Source organism: Sorghum bicolor, chromosome 6 (assembly GCF_000003195.3).
Source record: "Sorghum bicolor cultivar BTx623 chromosome 6, Sorghum_bicolor_NCBIv3, whole genome shotgun sequence".
NCBI lineage: Eukaryota > Viridiplantae > Streptophyta > Magnoliopsida > Poales > Poaceae > Sorghum > Sorghum bicolor.
This window is the reverse complement of record NC_012875.2, coordinates 39,982,387-39,998,145: the sequence shown is the minus strand read 5'-3', so window position 1 is coordinate 39,998,145 and position 15,759 is coordinate 39,982,387. Positions and strand designations below refer to the sequence as shown.

The 15,759-nt window shown below is 52.2% G+C and overlaps 2 protein-coding genes across 6 annotated transcripts; both read right to left on the bottom strand.

Moving 5' to 3' along the window:
• LOC8072009 (berberine bridge enzyme-like 27) lies at positions 249-2,124 on the bottom strand. The gene has a single exon (XM_002446288.2). The coding sequence runs from the start codon at positions 2,045-2,047 to the stop codon at positions 440-442; it is 1,608 nt and encodes a 535-aa protein (XP_002446333.2). The 5' UTR covers positions 2,048-2,124; the 3' UTR covers positions 249-439.
• On the bottom strand, positions 3,436-15,501 carry LOC8155310 (trafficking protein particle complex subunit 6B). 5 transcript variants are annotated; one of them, XM_021463182.1, is made up of 5 exons: positions 15,194-15,501; positions 13,589-13,752; positions 5,655-5,772; positions 5,352-5,580; positions 3,436-3,913 (listed from the first exon to the last, which is right to left on the bottom strand). In XM_021463182.1, the coding sequence occupies exons 2-5, from the start codon at positions 13,732-13,734 to the stop codon at positions 3,885-3,887; spliced, it is 522 nt and encodes a 173-aa protein (XP_021318857.1). In that variant the 5' UTR covers positions 13,735-13,752; positions 15,194-15,501; the 3' UTR covers positions 3,436-3,884. The 5 variants fall into 5 exon arrangements, with proteins under 5 accessions (XP_021318857.1, XP_021318858.1, XP_021318860.1 ...); XM_021463183.1 differs by having other exon boundaries at positions 15,076-15,475; XM_021463185.1 differs by lacking the exon at positions 15,194-15,501 and adding an exon at positions 14,803-14,997.

The window sequence follows — 15,759 nt, the reverse complement described above, 5'->3', positions numbered from 1 at the left end:
TTTATTATTTATTTATAAAATAAAAAATCACGAAGAGGGGCACGAGACGCCACACTACAGGAGCAGGGGCGGAGAAAAACAAGAGATGAAAAGGAGATGGAAACTATAAAAAAGAATGCGGACGGAAGAGAGTTGACTTGGATTACTATTTCTATTTAGAATTTGGATTTGACTTGGATCCAATTACTTCCTCTGTCATATAATAAAGTTTATTTTAGAAATTTTAAGACAAAATTAAAGACGTTAGAAATTTTGCCTTATATTATTAGGTATATATCGATATAGATAGATAGATAGATAGATAGATAGATAGATAGATAGATAGATAGATAGATAGATAGATAGATAGATAGATACAGGTATCATTAAATATAGAAGTACTAAGTCTGACACGTTGATAAAGTATAAGCATGCAGACATACGGTGCCATCGACCGTGACTAGTTGCTCGCCACAAGTGGAGGGACGCTCTGCTCGTTCCTGAAGTAGTCGTGAGGGTCAATCTGGGCCTTGGCCATGGCGAGCCTCCGGAAGTTGCCCTTGAAGTACTTGTCGCCCCACACCTTGCCTGCCTCGTAGCTGCTGACGTTGCCCACGACGACGTTCTGCCCCAGATCAAGGTCCCTGTAGTTGAAGTAGGCCTCCCTGGGGTTCTTGCTCACGTGCGGCTCCATGAACGCGTACATGTCCCTGATCCACTTGGTCCCCGCCGCCGCGTCGCCGTCGGCCGCCGGCCAGAAGTTCATGTACTGGATGTTGAACAGCACGCCGCCGCGGTGTGGGAACGGCGTGTCCGACTCGGCCACGCTGCCGATCTTGCCGCCGTAGGGGTCCAGGATCATCAGCCCCGCGTTGGGCTTCGCCAGCCACCTGAAGATCTCCGTCCAGGCGGCGCCGGCGAGGGGCTCCCGGACGTAGTCGGAGGTGGCCTTGCTGGCGGCCGCCAGGGACGTGGTCCGGTTGAGGATGTCCTCCACGGCGGCGCCGCTGCCCAGGTAGATGTAGGGCACGGACTGGAGCCACGTCATCTCCCTGCAGTGGGTGCGGTTGAGCCCGAGCTCCGGGAACCGGCCGCGCATCACCGGCAGCAGCGCGGCGCACGTGCCGAGGTACAGGGACTGGAACTCGGCGACCTTCCCCTGCACGAGCACCCTGACGAAGAGGTCGTCGGGGAACGCCGGCGCGGCGGTCTGCCACTTGGTGAGCACGCCCACGGCGCCGCGGTCGACGGAGACGGGCACCTTGAACGCCGTGACGACGCGCGGGACGGGGACGAGCCTGACCTGCCACGACAGCACGACGCCGAAGCTGGCGCCACCGCCGCCGCGGATCGCCCAGAAGACGTCGGCGCCCATGCCGTCCCTGTCCAGCACCCTGCCCCGGGCGTCCACGAGCAGGGCGTCGACGACGTGGTCGGCCGCCACGCCGTACTTGCGCAGGAGCATCCCGAACCCGCCGCCGCTGAGGTGGCCACCGACGCCGATGGTCGGGCACAGGCCGGCCGGGAACGCCAGCCGGTCGCCGCTGGCCTTCCCCACCGCGTAGTAGAGCTCGCCGACCGTGGCGCCGGAGTCGACCCACGCCGTGCCGGCCTCCACGTCGACGCGGACGGCGCGGAGCCCCGGGGCGAGGTCGAGCACCGCGAAGGCCGCGTCGTCGCCGGCGCGCGCGGCGGAGCGGTACGAGAGGCCCTCCAGGTCGTGCCCACCGCTGCGCACGCGGAGACGCACCCCGTGGCGGCGGCCGCACAGCACGGCGGCCTGGACGTGGGAGGCGTTGGCGGGCGTGGCGACGCAGAGCGGCCGCGCCGTGCCGGGGACCATGAACTTGGGGTTCCGGATGGACGACGCCAGCACGGAGGCGAACGAGGGCGAGCTCCGAGGGAACACGAGCTGGCTCGGCATGGCCGTGGTGAGGCATCGGACGAAGTCGTCGGCCGAGGAAGCTGCCGCCACCGACGACGACGACGCTCTGGCGGGGAGATAGCAGCAGAACAAGCAGAAGATGATGGTGGCGGAGGACACTGCTGCCGCCTTCTTCCTCGTCATCCTTGGCGCCGTCCGTGCGACACGTACACTAGCACTCCTAAGTGTAACCACGTAGCTAATTGCATTGGTCGCACAGGCACAGCATGCATATATATATATATATATATATATATATATATATATATATATATATATATATATATATATATATATATATATATATATACCGACGATGGAGCTCGCCGACGATGGAGCTGGTGTCTTGGTGTATAAAATGACCGTCGGGAGTAGGCACGCCGGCACGCGGGCGCAAAAGCTGCGTTTACCGTCAGGTATTCCGGTGGAGGTCGAGCACGCCAAAGTGCCAAAAGCATACCCAAAGACGCAAAGCTCCGGCGGGGGAGGGGGGGGGGGGGCGTTTAGTATACTCGTACTCTCCACACGAAGAATGCATGCGGATTTTATATCGTCGGTGCCATCGTCTTCTTCCTTCTTCTCCACATAATCGTGTATTAATTAACACACAATTAGTAGCTCGAAGCTCATTTGGCTAGCTGCGAGAAGTCTTGTCAATAGTAGTTGGAAGAAAAGCCTGAGGATAAGGAATTGCGATGTACATTCTGCTATGATGAGAAATATTTGCTATAGTAGATACCTTGAATAATAATAATAATAATAATAATAATAATAATAATAATAATAATGAAACTCAATCCCAATTTATATATGTAGAGATTGCATAGGTATTCCACTTAGAAGAGATTACTCCCCTAATAATGTCAATCTTTGTGTCATGCCCAGCAATGGCAGTGGCCAGTGGCATTTCCTGAGCAAGACAAAAACCGTTTCCATTCATCACCACAGGAGAAGAGAGAAGAGAGACCCTGACTCGTTGGCCAAAGAACCTAGAAGAATTGGCAATCTATTCTCAATTCTCATGGAATGGTGCCTATTCCTGCTATTATTGTCAAATTGATGAACTGAACGGTAGCTCTTCTCCTCAACACATCTGGCGCTCGTTCTCACCTCCCTTTTAAATTTTGCCATGAATGAATACGGAATTATTTAATTTGCAATGTGCAATCGATTAACCATGGTATGACAACTGAACCACTGAATGAGAACTTTGACAAAGTTGGGTGCTTATTGGTACTTCAGTTCCCACATTTGCCGTACACTGCTTTTTGCTTCCCCTTTACCTTAAATCATGAACATGGAGCCAGAAAACATCATGAAATACGTACTCAAGAATCATGAAATACGTACTCAAGAGGTGCATCAGACCGATTCAACTCTATATTAATTACCCTGAAGACAACACATAACTTTAGCTTGTTATCGAACTTCACAGCAAGATCATGTCTGTTGAAAGAATGGGGCAACAAAAATTTACGGCCTACTGAACTTGTTGCAAATATAAGAGCGCTGCCCGCTATACCCGAGATCGCAAGCCATGGCAACAATCATGCTTTATTAGTTAGAGTGCTAGCCCACGAACCATGGCAAGAAACATGCTTTAAGAAGAGTTCTAGCTCATAAAGCCAGGTAACCAAACACAGGCCACAGGGATACAACCTAATACAACCAACAACCATAGTTATCTCTCACAATGGTGCCAGTGGTGGCTACCTACAGTGCAGTAATAACAAACCTAACTCTGGAAATATGGTCATGAATAGAAGGTGGGAAAATAATTTTGAGATAGTGAAATGAGGTAATTGCTGGAGGAAAAGTAAACAGAAATCAACAGCTCCACAGCGTATTTCCCAGGCTAAAATGCAGTACCACGATACATCTAATGCATGCCCAAACTCTGTTGTTTTCAATGTTCAACCCGCTTGAACCACAAGCAGGTACTGTCAGATCTTCATACTGTACTTGTATCATTTCTCACAGTTCATGTCTTTATGCGCACCACGAACGAACCTGTCATCAAGAACACAATTTAGATAACTGTCATGAGCTCGCATAAGGCAAAATCCATGCAATAGGCATTGAAAATATGAAATGGAGCAGCAACTTCCTGTCAGTATAAAGTTAATGAAGAGATGTGCAGTGCTCTTCTGAGATGCATGGAATAAATTAGGAGATGCCAAAAGGATCTCAAAGTGGTTAAGGTAGAAGAAAGTAAGGACCCAACAAGATGTCCTTTCGAATGGCAGGGAATTCCTGCCACTTGACTTGATTCACCGGAGCCGAAATTACATCACAACAGTTCTTCAGAGGCTTGGAGGCCCCTGTTTTGATGTTTCAGTATAAAAGAATGAAATTTTCCTTCTAACTCAATCCAGATTTTTTAAACATTAAGAACATTTTCACAGCTGAAACTGAATGGAAATTAAAGGATCATAACAGAAAAAGGTTTTGCATAGATACTAGAAATAATCATGGAATAGCATGAAAGCAGCACGTATCGTACTTCCACAAAATCAAAAGAATGTGCTAAGATGAGTACTGAGTAGTACAGATCTATAGTACCCAAAAATAATTGTTCATGCCTCCATGGGTACCAATAGAGGAGATGCACTTTTAGGCAATGAGTCAATGACGGTAACAGGGGCATGGAACAGACCAAATCTTAAGATCACACAACCATATCATAGGCAACAATTTATCTACTCGCTCCATTCCAAATTATAATAGCTTTTGCTATGCACTTCGATATACACTGTCTAGATACATAGTAAAAAGTATCTAAAAAAGCCAAAACGTCTTATAATTTGGAATGGAGTAGATCTTAGTGTCTGAATCCAACCTTCTAACGTTTCACTTCGTATAGCCCTCGCTGATAGATTACACATTGCATTAGTACCTTAAAATCGAACATTCTACATCATGAAAAAAACTCCATCTGCGGTAAGATAACCCTGGGTATTGCATTAAGGAGACCTCATGCAGGTCAAGAAAACCCCCGAAACATTGTCCCACCTGGGAGGAAGGGGGGGGGGGGGGTAACATAACCCCGGGTATTGCATTAAGGAGACCTCATGCAGGTCAAGAAAACCCCCCGAAACATTGCCCCACCCATACACAACGGCACCGCAGCCATGTGGGAACGACCAGGACTGGGGCCAGGCCTTAGACCTGTGCTTTGGTGTGGGACATACGAGGGTATTTTTTAACCCCAGCCTGAAATTCGCTTCCACGGGGAGTCAAACTCAGGACTTCAGGAGTGGACCACCTAACCAACTCAGCTAGAGGCCCTTTCACAACTTTCTACATCATGACAACCTCTGGACAATAAGCACCATGCTTGGGTACTTGTTTGACTCCAATGATTGATATAAGATGTGCAACAATATCATCAAATGATGAAAATTAACCACATGTCAAAATGTCAGAAAAAAAACATAGCTCAACTTACATGCTGGAAGGTTTGACATGTCAGCAGAGACAGAACACGGAATTCCTAAGTTGGTCAAGGCACCTCTTATCAACCCGCATGGGAAATACAGAAGCATGGTTGTTGTTTGGGCTGCAGTATCACCCAATGCTGCAGAATCATTTTCAGTTGAGTCTGTGTTCTCTGTATATGGATCTAGAGAAACACGAGTAAGCCACCGAAAACGGTTATCTTGAAGGACAAAGGTACCCTGCATGTACAGTAGTCAAGAGATGTCAGTCTTTAACAAGAAGGAAAAACAGGTAGGAGTTATTTCTGCATCACCCTATGATTTGTTTTCAGATTGTCAATCTGTTTCTTGAACAGCTCCGACCAAAAGTCTTTGCAGATAAATTTGATTGCTTCAAGATGATCACTAAATCGAGGGCGCTCCATGGTATATCTGAATATGAAGAAAATTTTGGTTGAGTCCGTAGAAGTACATGCATTGGGGCGTTGAACTGACTAAACAATTAATCACAGAAAACTGAGACAGATTTGCAGAGCATAAAATATTTTGCATGAGACGTTACAGGCAGAGAGGCCTTGTGCTCTAAAAAAGTAAAGAAACACAGCACAATGGTAAACATGTAAGCAAAGTTACAAAAAAAAAATCATCCACCAAAATAAGATGAAGATCACCTATAAAAAAAGAATAGAACGTATTATGAAAAAAAAAGAAACACCTATATAACATTAGAATAAAGAACATCTAAAAACCAGATAGATAAATTTCTGAACTTTAAAATCGATGCAATAATTTGTTTGGTACTCTCCTCCGGCCATAAAGAGTTTACTTTAATGTAGCACTCAAAATTTGCCCCACGAAGAGTTTATATGGAGATGTTGCCCTATAAGATAAATAGCCAGCAGCTATTTGCATGCGGAAAATTAGGGTAATGATCTGCCTCTAACCAAAATACATCATGCATGAGAATCACATCTAACAGCATTAATTAGGGCACCTAGGTCATTTCTCCATGCTACTAATATGTTTGGGAATTGCTACAAATAAACTCTTTGTGGAACGGAGAAAATAGTTGGAAAAAATCTCAAGCATATCAAAAGCAGTTAACATATTATAGTCGGAGCAAAAAACAGGGAAGGTGTGGAGGTGTGGGTGCGTGTGTGTGTTTGGGTCTATGTATGACTCCTTTTTCTTCTACTAATACAATGATACGCAGCTCTCCTATGTGTTCGAGAGAAAAAAAAAGATAACATCATAGTAAGTGTTAAAGAGACATGTGGTGAAGGCAACATTTCATTTATTAACTTGACCTAAAATTGTTCATTGGATAGTATAAGAACATAAGAAATGCAGTTCATCAACCCAGTATTAACTATGGCCGTCAATGATTTCAGAAGAAACATGTCGTATTATCAGTCATGCATAAGATGTGTGATAAAATAATGTGGCTATAAAATATGGATGGTTCTAAACTCCCATAGTCAGCCCACTCCCTGCTGCATTCCAAAAAAACTGAAGCGTCATTCAAATTTCCCTCAACAATTACAGCCACATGTCAAAAGATTTATAAAAAAATATAGTACTTAGTTTGCTCACTAGTTCCATAAGACTAAACCTCATGGAGTTCATAAATTTGCCTCAAGGAATAAGCTGCAATCCAAAATGCTCAAATTGCCTTCTCCTCAGCTAATAAAATGTTAGGTACCCCATAAAGTTCATAAGACGTATTCGAAGGTGGTGATGATAATAGATAGAGCATTCATGTTGGGTATGAACCCTTCAAATTAGCTTCAAAGTACAACTAGTTCAGTTTTGGAAATAGGAAAATGTGGCACAGCCCAACGATCAAACATGTCAAACAGCAATCTTTAGGAACCTCAACAGTACTAGCATCCACGGAATGACAGAATAGGATCTTTGAACTTGATTTGGGTAAATGGTTCGCTAACTTAACTATTTGAGAAGATTTTTACCATTCACGTCCCTGATTAGACATGTGCTCGATTGATATAATTACTAGCAGTTATAGATAACTAGACACTTGTGGAACAATACTTGTGCCTGTTTACCAGAAAGGGTGATACTTTTAGTTAACACCTTCTGTTAGGGTTCCTCCTTCTTCCCTTGATCTCTCGCAGGCGATATGGGTGAGAGACCGGGGCTGGAACTCGCGAGCGGCGCTGGGGCGCCGTGGTGAGGGGCAGGCGCAGCGGCGGCTGGAGGCGTGAACAGTACCCGCGGCTACTGTAGCGCGCGTACTGTTCACAGAGAGGCGACGGCTAGGGTTTTGGGGGACTTCCCGATCTCCCAGCTCCCTAAAGGAAGCTGGAAACAATATTGTTTCTGCTTAAATCCAGAATAGAGTCTTTACAAATATATATATCCTCCTCTCCTCTAATAATTTATAAAATACTCCCTCAAATAATAATATTCCTAAATAATAGCAATTGACAATGGAAATTGGGGTCCTAACCCCCCTAGGCCGATGGGCCTGTGGCCCCTAGCCACTTATCCGCCGCTTGTACGTAATACCGGTCATAACATCTCTCCCTCCCTCAGCAAACAGCTCGTCCTCGAGCTGCACATCAGGGTAGAGAGTCTTGAAGTCCTCCATGGGCTCCCAAGTCGCCTCATCCGCCGCCAGCCCGTGCCACTGCACCAGGAGCTTCCACTCACCCCGACGTAGCTGAGCACGGAGGACCTTCTCCGGGGCGGGCAGCAGGCGACCATCCTGCACAGGAGGCAGCATAGCCGGCCCAGAAGGAGGAACGCCGGCAGGAAAAGTGTAGGGCTTGAGCAGCCCTACGTGAAAGACGTCGTGGAGGCGCGCGTCGGCCGGCAGCTGCAGCCGGTAAGCCACCCGCCCAATCCGCTCCAAGATCTGGAACGGGCCGGCGTAGCGCGGGCGAAGCTTGCCCGTGGCCGGCGTAGCGAGGGCATGGGTGGGGCGGTGTAGCAGGCGGAGTAGCACCCATGCCCCCACATCGAACTCCACCTCGCGATAGTGCTGGTCGTAGAAGCGCTTGGCGTATTGCTGTGCCTGAAGAAGACGCTCCCGGACCTCTGCCAAAAAGGCGTCGCGGTCGCGCAGCAGGACGTCCACTGCCTCCGTCTTAGCCGCCCCCTCCTGATGTGGGAGAAGCGGGGGTGGTGGGCGACCGTAGACCACCTCAAACGGCGATGTCTTCAGGGCAGAGTGGAACGACGTGTTGTAGCAGTACTCGGCCCACGAGAGCCAGTCGACCCATGTGCGGGGGCGGTCACCAGTCGCGCACCTGAGGTACATGGCGAGCACCTTGTTGACGACCTCTGACTGGCCATCAGTCTGGGGGTGGAAGGCCGTACTGAGGCGCTGCTTCACACCTGCACATTTAAAAAGGTCGCGCCACAAATGACTGGTGAAGACTGGGTCGCGGTCGCTGATGATGGAGGTGGGGAAGCAGTGTAGACGCACGATCCCGTCGAAGAAGGCACGCGCAACCGAGGCGGCCGTGTACGGGTGACTGAGGGCGATGAAGTGAGCATATTTGGAGAAGCGATCCACCACCGTCAGGATCACCGACTTGCCGTGGACTTTCGGCAAGCCCTCAACGAAATCCATGGAGATGTCAGCCGACACCTGGGCCGGCACATCCAGGGGCTGCAAGAGGCCTGCCGGCTGCGTGGTCGGCGTCTTATTCCGCTGACAGGTGTCGCAGGAGCAGACGAAGTCATGAACCAGGCGTCGATCGCCAGGTATGTAGAAGTCAGCCCGGAGGCGCACAAGGGTTTTCTGGATCCCCTCGTGCCCCGCTGAGTGCGCCAAGCTGACCACTTGGTGGCGGAGATCGTCGACGTCGGGAACGTAGAGGCGCTTGCCGTGGACGAGGAAGCCGTCGCGCGCAGCCCACGGAGCGTCCAAGGTGCCGTCCGCGAGTTGCTGCAGACGGTCGCGGGCCGTCGGGTCGGTCGCGGTGGCGTGGCGGATGACGTCGAAGAGGTCAAAGGACGGCCCAGAGAGGGCGCACGCGGCCACCGCATCCTCGTCGCGGCGGGACAGCGCATCTGCTGCCGAGTTGAGCCGGCCGGGGCGGTACTCGACGGCGAAGTCGAACCCGAACAGCTTGCTGAGCCACTGGTGCTGAGGCACGGTGGACAGCCGCTGGTCCAGGAGGAACTTCAAGCTGTAGTGGTCGGTGCGGACGAGGAAACGGCGCCCCCACAAGTACGGGCGCCAGTGACGGACTGCCTGCACCAGTCCGATGAGCTCTCGCTCGTAGGCCGCCAGCTTGACATGGCGGGCGGCAAAAGGTCGACTGAAGAAAGCCAGGGGTCCGCCCCCTGGTGTAGGACGGCGCCGAACCCTGTACCGGAGGCGTCGCAGTCCACCACAAACGGGCGCTCGAAGTTAGGCATCTGTAGGACCGGCGCTGACGAGAGCGCCCGCTTAAGGGCGGCAAAGGCCTCGTCCGCCTCCGTCGTCCAGACGAATGCCTCCTTTCGTAGGAGGCGCGTGAGAGGGGCCGCGATGGAGCCGAAGTCGCGGATGAACTTCCTGTAGTAGCCAGCAAGGCCCAGGAAGCCTCGCACCCCGCGAGGAGATCGTGGCGTCGGCCACGAGGTGACAGCGGCCACCTTGTCGCTGTCCATGGCGACCCCGGCGGCGGAGATGACGTGGCCGAGGTAGGCGACGGAGAGGGCCCCGAAGGAGCACTTCGACCGCTTCAAGAAGAGGCCGTGGGCGCGAAGGGCGGTGAAGACGAGGCCCACGTGCTGTAGGTGCTCGGACCACGACGTGCTGTAGATCAAAATATCGTCGAAAAACACCAGCACAAACCTGCGGAGAAAAGGGCGGAGCACGTCGTTCATCAATGCCTGGAATGTCGCTGGGGCGTTGGAAAGCCCAAACGGCATCACCAGGAACTCAAAGTGGCCGTGGTGGGTGCGGAACGCCGTCTTCTCGATGTCCGCCGGGTGCATGCGCACCTGGTGGTACCCGGAGCGGAGGTCGAGCTTGGTGAAGAACTTGGCGCCGTGGAGCTCATCAAGGAGCTCGTCCACCACTGGGATTGGGAACTTGTCCTTGGACGTGCGGTCGTTGAGCGCGCGATAGTCGATGCAGAAGCGCCACGTTCCATCCGCCTTCTTGACGAGGAGCACGGGCGCCGAGAATGGCGAGGTACTGGGGCGAATGATGCCCTGCTCCAGCATGGCGGCGCACTGCCGCTCGAGCTCGTCCTTCTGTAGTTGGGGGTACCGGTACGGCCGCACTGCCACAGGCGCCGTCCCGGGCAAGAGGTGGATGCGGTGGTCGTAGGAGCGAGCCGGTGGGAGGTCGCGCGGCGTGTCGAAGATGTCGGCATGCTGAAGCAGAAGCTCGTCCAGCAGCGGGCGCTGGGGGTCAGCGGCCACCGCGGCGAGAGACCGCTGCTGTGAGGGAGCGCCCACGCACTGCCACACTGTGCGGTGCCCGCTGCGCTGAAAGGCCACCGTGAGCCCCTCGAAGTCCCAAGTGAGGGGGCCCAACGCCCCGAGGAAGTCGACGCCGAGGATGATGTCGAAACAGCCCAAGGCGAGCCCGATGCAGGTGATGTGGAAGGTCGTGCCGTCGATGAGGACCGGCACGTCACGAGCGATCCCCTCGCAAGGGAGGCGCTCGCCGCCGGCGACCGTAACGCGAAGCTGCTCGCCCCCCTGTGGAGCGAGGCCCAGGCGACGCATGGCGGACCCCTGGAGGAACGTGTGGGTGGACCCCGTGTCCAGCAGGGCGAGGAAGCGTTCACCCTTAATCGTCACTGGCAGGAGCAGGGTATGGTACGTCCGGATCCCTGCAAGAGCATGCACGGAGACAACGAGAGCATGAGCGTTAGCAGCCGCATCATCGTCCAGCTCCGCAGGGGCTGCGTCGTCGTCTGCGGCGGGGGCCTCATCTTCCTCGACGTAGTCTGCCGACTCCAGGTAGAACAGTCGTGGGCAGACATGGCCACGGACGTACTGTTCATCACAGTTGTAGCATAGTCCTTGGCGGCGACGTTCCTGCATTTCGGCTGGCGAGAGACGTCGAAACTGTCGCGGCGGTGCTGCTGCGCCCGGGGCAGCTGGAACAGCGGCTGCTGCAGCCGGTGCTGGAACGCCCTGTGCGCCAGCAGGAACCGCAGCCGCCCCCTGGTGGCGCGGGGGAGGGGCCGGCCGCGGCGGTTGGCGCGCGCCACGCTGCTGCTGCGTCTGGAACAGCGCTGCTGTGGCTGTTGCGCGGCTCTCAAATGCGCGAGCCAAGAACATGGCCGACTGAAGATCGGGCGGGGCGCGCATCGCCACGTCCACCCGAATATGTTCCGGGAGGCCGCCCACGAAGAGTTCCGCCTTTTGGCGCGTGGAGATATCCCGGGAGTGCGCAAGGATCGTCTGGAAGCGGTCCGCGAACTCCTGGACCGTAGAGTGGAACGGTAGACGCCCCAATTCAGCCAACCGCGAGCCATAGATGGGCGGCCCGAAGCGAAGGCGGCACAACTCTTTGAAGCGCTCCCAAGACGGCATTCCTTCATCCAACAACAGAGCATAGTACCACGTCTGAGCAGCGCCGGTGAGGTGGTACGAAGCCATCCACGTGCGTTGAGACTCCGGGGTGCGCTGGCCCCAGAAAAATTGCTCGCAGTGGGTCAGCCAATTCAGCGGGTCAACCGAACCGTCGTACGTGGTGAAGTCAAGCTTGTAGCCCTTCGGTTGGAATTCGGCCGCTCCCAAAACCGCGGGCGCAGCAGCGCCGAAACCAGCAGGGGCGGGCGCCATTGGGAACGTGGCGAACGCCGTGGGGGTGGCCCCTGGTGGAGCCGCGCCGAGTGTCGGCACCGCCCCGAGGCTGGGGCCGGGAACGAGGGTCCCGTCGATGCCCCCATAGAGGGTGCCCGACGCGGGAACGCCCCCATGGCCGAACCCCGCGGTGATGTTGGGCAGCACGGGGACTGTCGGGTGCGCCGGAGTGTTGGTGTAGACCGGCGGCGAGGCTCCCGTCAGCCACGCTGGGAGTGGCGATGGCGAGGGGGGAAACCGGATGTCCTGGATCGGAACGCCCTCGGACCGCGCATTGGCTGGTGGAGGCAGCAGCTGCTGGGTCGTTGGCGGCGGCAGCAGCTGCTGGGTCGTCGTTGGCGGCAGCAGCTGCTGGGTTGTCGTAGGCGTAGAGGAGTGCGGTCCTAGCAGGAACGCATGGATCCCAGCGATCATCCGGCCGAGGTCGAGGACCGCTGCCGTCAGCTGCTCGTTCGTCATGACGCCACCGGAGGACGGCGACGCGCCGGCGGCCGGCGGCAGCGAAGGCTGCGGAAGCAAGGGGGACGTTGGGATCGCAGTCAGCGGCGCGGTGGTGGCGGGGGCCTCAGTCCCGGACAGAGGCGGCACGGTGGAGGAGGGCAGCGGGATCGACATGGCCAAGTCCGATACCAGGTTGTTAGGGTTCCTCCTTCTTCCCTTGATCTCTCGCAGGCGATATGGGTGAGAGACCGGGGCTGGAACTCGCGAGCGGCGCTGGGGCGCCGTGGTGAGGGGCAGGCGCAGCGGCGGCTGGAGGCGTGAACAGTACCCGCGGCTACTGTAGCGCGCGTACTGTTCACAGAGAGGCGACGGCTAGGGTTTTGGGGGACTTCCCGATCTCCCAGCTCCCTAAAGGAAGCTGGAAACAATATTGTTTCTGCTTAAATCCAGAATAGAGTCTTTACAAATATATATATCCTCCTCTCCTCTAATAATTTATAAAATACTCCCTCAAATAATAATATTCCTAAATAATAGCAATTGACAATGGAAATTGGGGTCCTAACCCCCCTAGGCCGATGGGCCTGTGGCCCCTAGCCACTTATCCGCCGCTTGTACGTAATACCGGTCATAACACCTTCAATTACTGAAAATGTGTCGCTTGGATGACGATCATTAATCGAGTAGTTCTTGCCTAGTATAAACAGTTCTGACCCTAATACAGATTAAAACTATGGTGATTTGGACAGCCAGGCAAAAATTTCATTCATGTAAGGTTCCCAAAAGGCACCTGAGCCATGAGGTTTAGGCTGGATCGTAATACCAAATCTAAGAGCCTGCACCAACTAGACCTCAACTAAGAGAAACATTTTGAGATTTACCCATATAAGTAACCGCCTAAACGGAACCACACTAGGCTGACAGATCATCGGTTAAGGTTTAGACTTGGAACCTGAGTGCAGAATTAGGCAGATGAAGAACAGAACGGGAGAAAAAAAAAAGAATTTGTTTCTGGCCATACCTCTCAGAGAGCTGGTGCCCGACCTGGAAGCCGATGGCCTCAATGCGGCGGGCAGCAAGCTCAGGCTTGGCGGCGTAGAGGCCACCGCAGTAGACAGCCACCATCTCCATAACCACCGCATCAACACAGCTCTCCGCGATAGCCATCAGGTTTATCGATGATGTCTAAATTTGTAAATGAGGAAATAACATTAGGGACTTCTTAATTTAGAAATTTTACTCCTAGCAAATAAAAAATAAACTTTAACACAACTTTTGTTGCATAAACAAGAAGAAGCAAAAATTAAAAAGGCAAGTTTGAAAAAAAAAATCAACCAGATCTCTGATAACATAATCAAAGATTAGATGAATCAAACTATTACAATTTACAACTAAAGAAATCCCTGGGATTGACTTGCATGGACAGCATTACATATGAATGCTACCGTGATGTACATGATCCAGATAAAAGTAACCAAATCATGTTACCCAGCAGAACTTCAAGGTCAAACATTTGATGCCATCATCTAAGTGAGGCTCAACTACCAAATAAGAAACAATGTATGCTTCAGTGAACCGACAAACAGTAATTATTGTTTGGGGCTTTGGGCTGCCAGAAATGTCATAAAAAATGCTTATTTATTGTGCAAATAAGATTTCAGGTGAAATATACATCATCTTTTGCCATCTGAACAATCTGAGTTACTGAATGAAGGGGCAAAATGCTCTAGAATAGTAAAATTTTTGGCATGAATAGATCTGATCATCGCATCCCCAAGTGTTCACGACTTTAACTTCTGTGGTTCAAGCAGGATGAAGAAAACTCTCCGAATCAAAAGTTTCGGTTGGCTGTTGTTTCCAAAATCTTATATAACCACATTATTCACCTCCACAGTTGCATGCTCGAAGTTTCTAAAAGAATGAGTGAATTTAGATAGACCGAGGTGGATAACTGAATAACTCATGCACATAACGAGATAGACAACAGACCCACACAGCAATCTAACAACGACACGCCAGGAGCAAACAATCCCAACAGCAGTACCAACATACCTAGCCACCAAAACTACACCACCTCCTACTCAAATGGCAACCAAATCCACCCCCACAATCGTCGCGCCTAGGTCTGAGGCTCTGAGCACTCCCAACCCTCGAGAACTCGAACTCGGGCGTAGCAGGAAGTCGCACGATCACTCCAAATTCCAAAACCAGCGCAATGGAATTAGAACAACAAACCGGATCTGGCAGGGAAACTACCCGGAAACTGTGTGAAGCAGGATCAAGCCCCGAACCCGTGTCACCAGTGACGGGATCAAGGGTCAAGCGCGGCGATCGAACAGGGTGCGCAGTCGGCTCGTTTGGATCTGCTTAAGCTGGCTTTCTCAGAGCTAGCCAGGAAAGCCACTTCCTAAAAAAAATGTTCTATACAAAAATAAAAAGCTATGCGTCCGGTGTTGTTTGGGCTTCTTCTTAGGTAGACCCCACATGTAAGTGAGTAGGAGCGCACACCAGCACGGGAAGGGCGTAACGGCGGCGCTCCTCAGCAGGCACAAGGGGATGTGGGCGCGGAGATGGGTCAATCTGCAGCGCAGGACGTCGATTTGGTCGGAGACGAATGGCTACGCACCGTGTCGATCTGCTCAGAGACGGCTCGATTTAAGGCGTACGGCGTCGATCCGGCGAAGTCAAGGGCGGCGGAGGTGACCGATGGCCGGACGCAGGAGTGACGACGACTCGCGAAGGTGAGCACGTTTGATTTGCGTGGGTGCCTGCCGTCTACTGCAGTTTCTTGGGCTCGCCTGCTGCTCACGGGCGGAAGGAGGATGGGGGCGGCGGAGGGAGGTGCCGTGCGGCCGTGCGGGCGTGGGCGGATGGGCGCTGGCGCGGGTGGGAGAAAAGGCCAGCAGAAGCGGCTCGCCCCCTGCTGGCCGAAAAAGTTGATTTTCGAGTTCGGAGCAACTCAGGCCTTGTTTAGTTACAAAATATTTTACAAAATCGACACCGTAGCTTTTTCGTTTGTATTTGACAAATATTGTCCAATCATGGACTAACTAGGCTCAAAAGATTCGTCTCGTCAATTTCGACCAAACTGTGTAATTAGTTTTTATTTTTGTCTATATTTAATACTTCATGCATGTGTCTAAAGATTCGATGTGACGAAGAATCTGAAAAATTTTGTAAAATTTTTTGGAA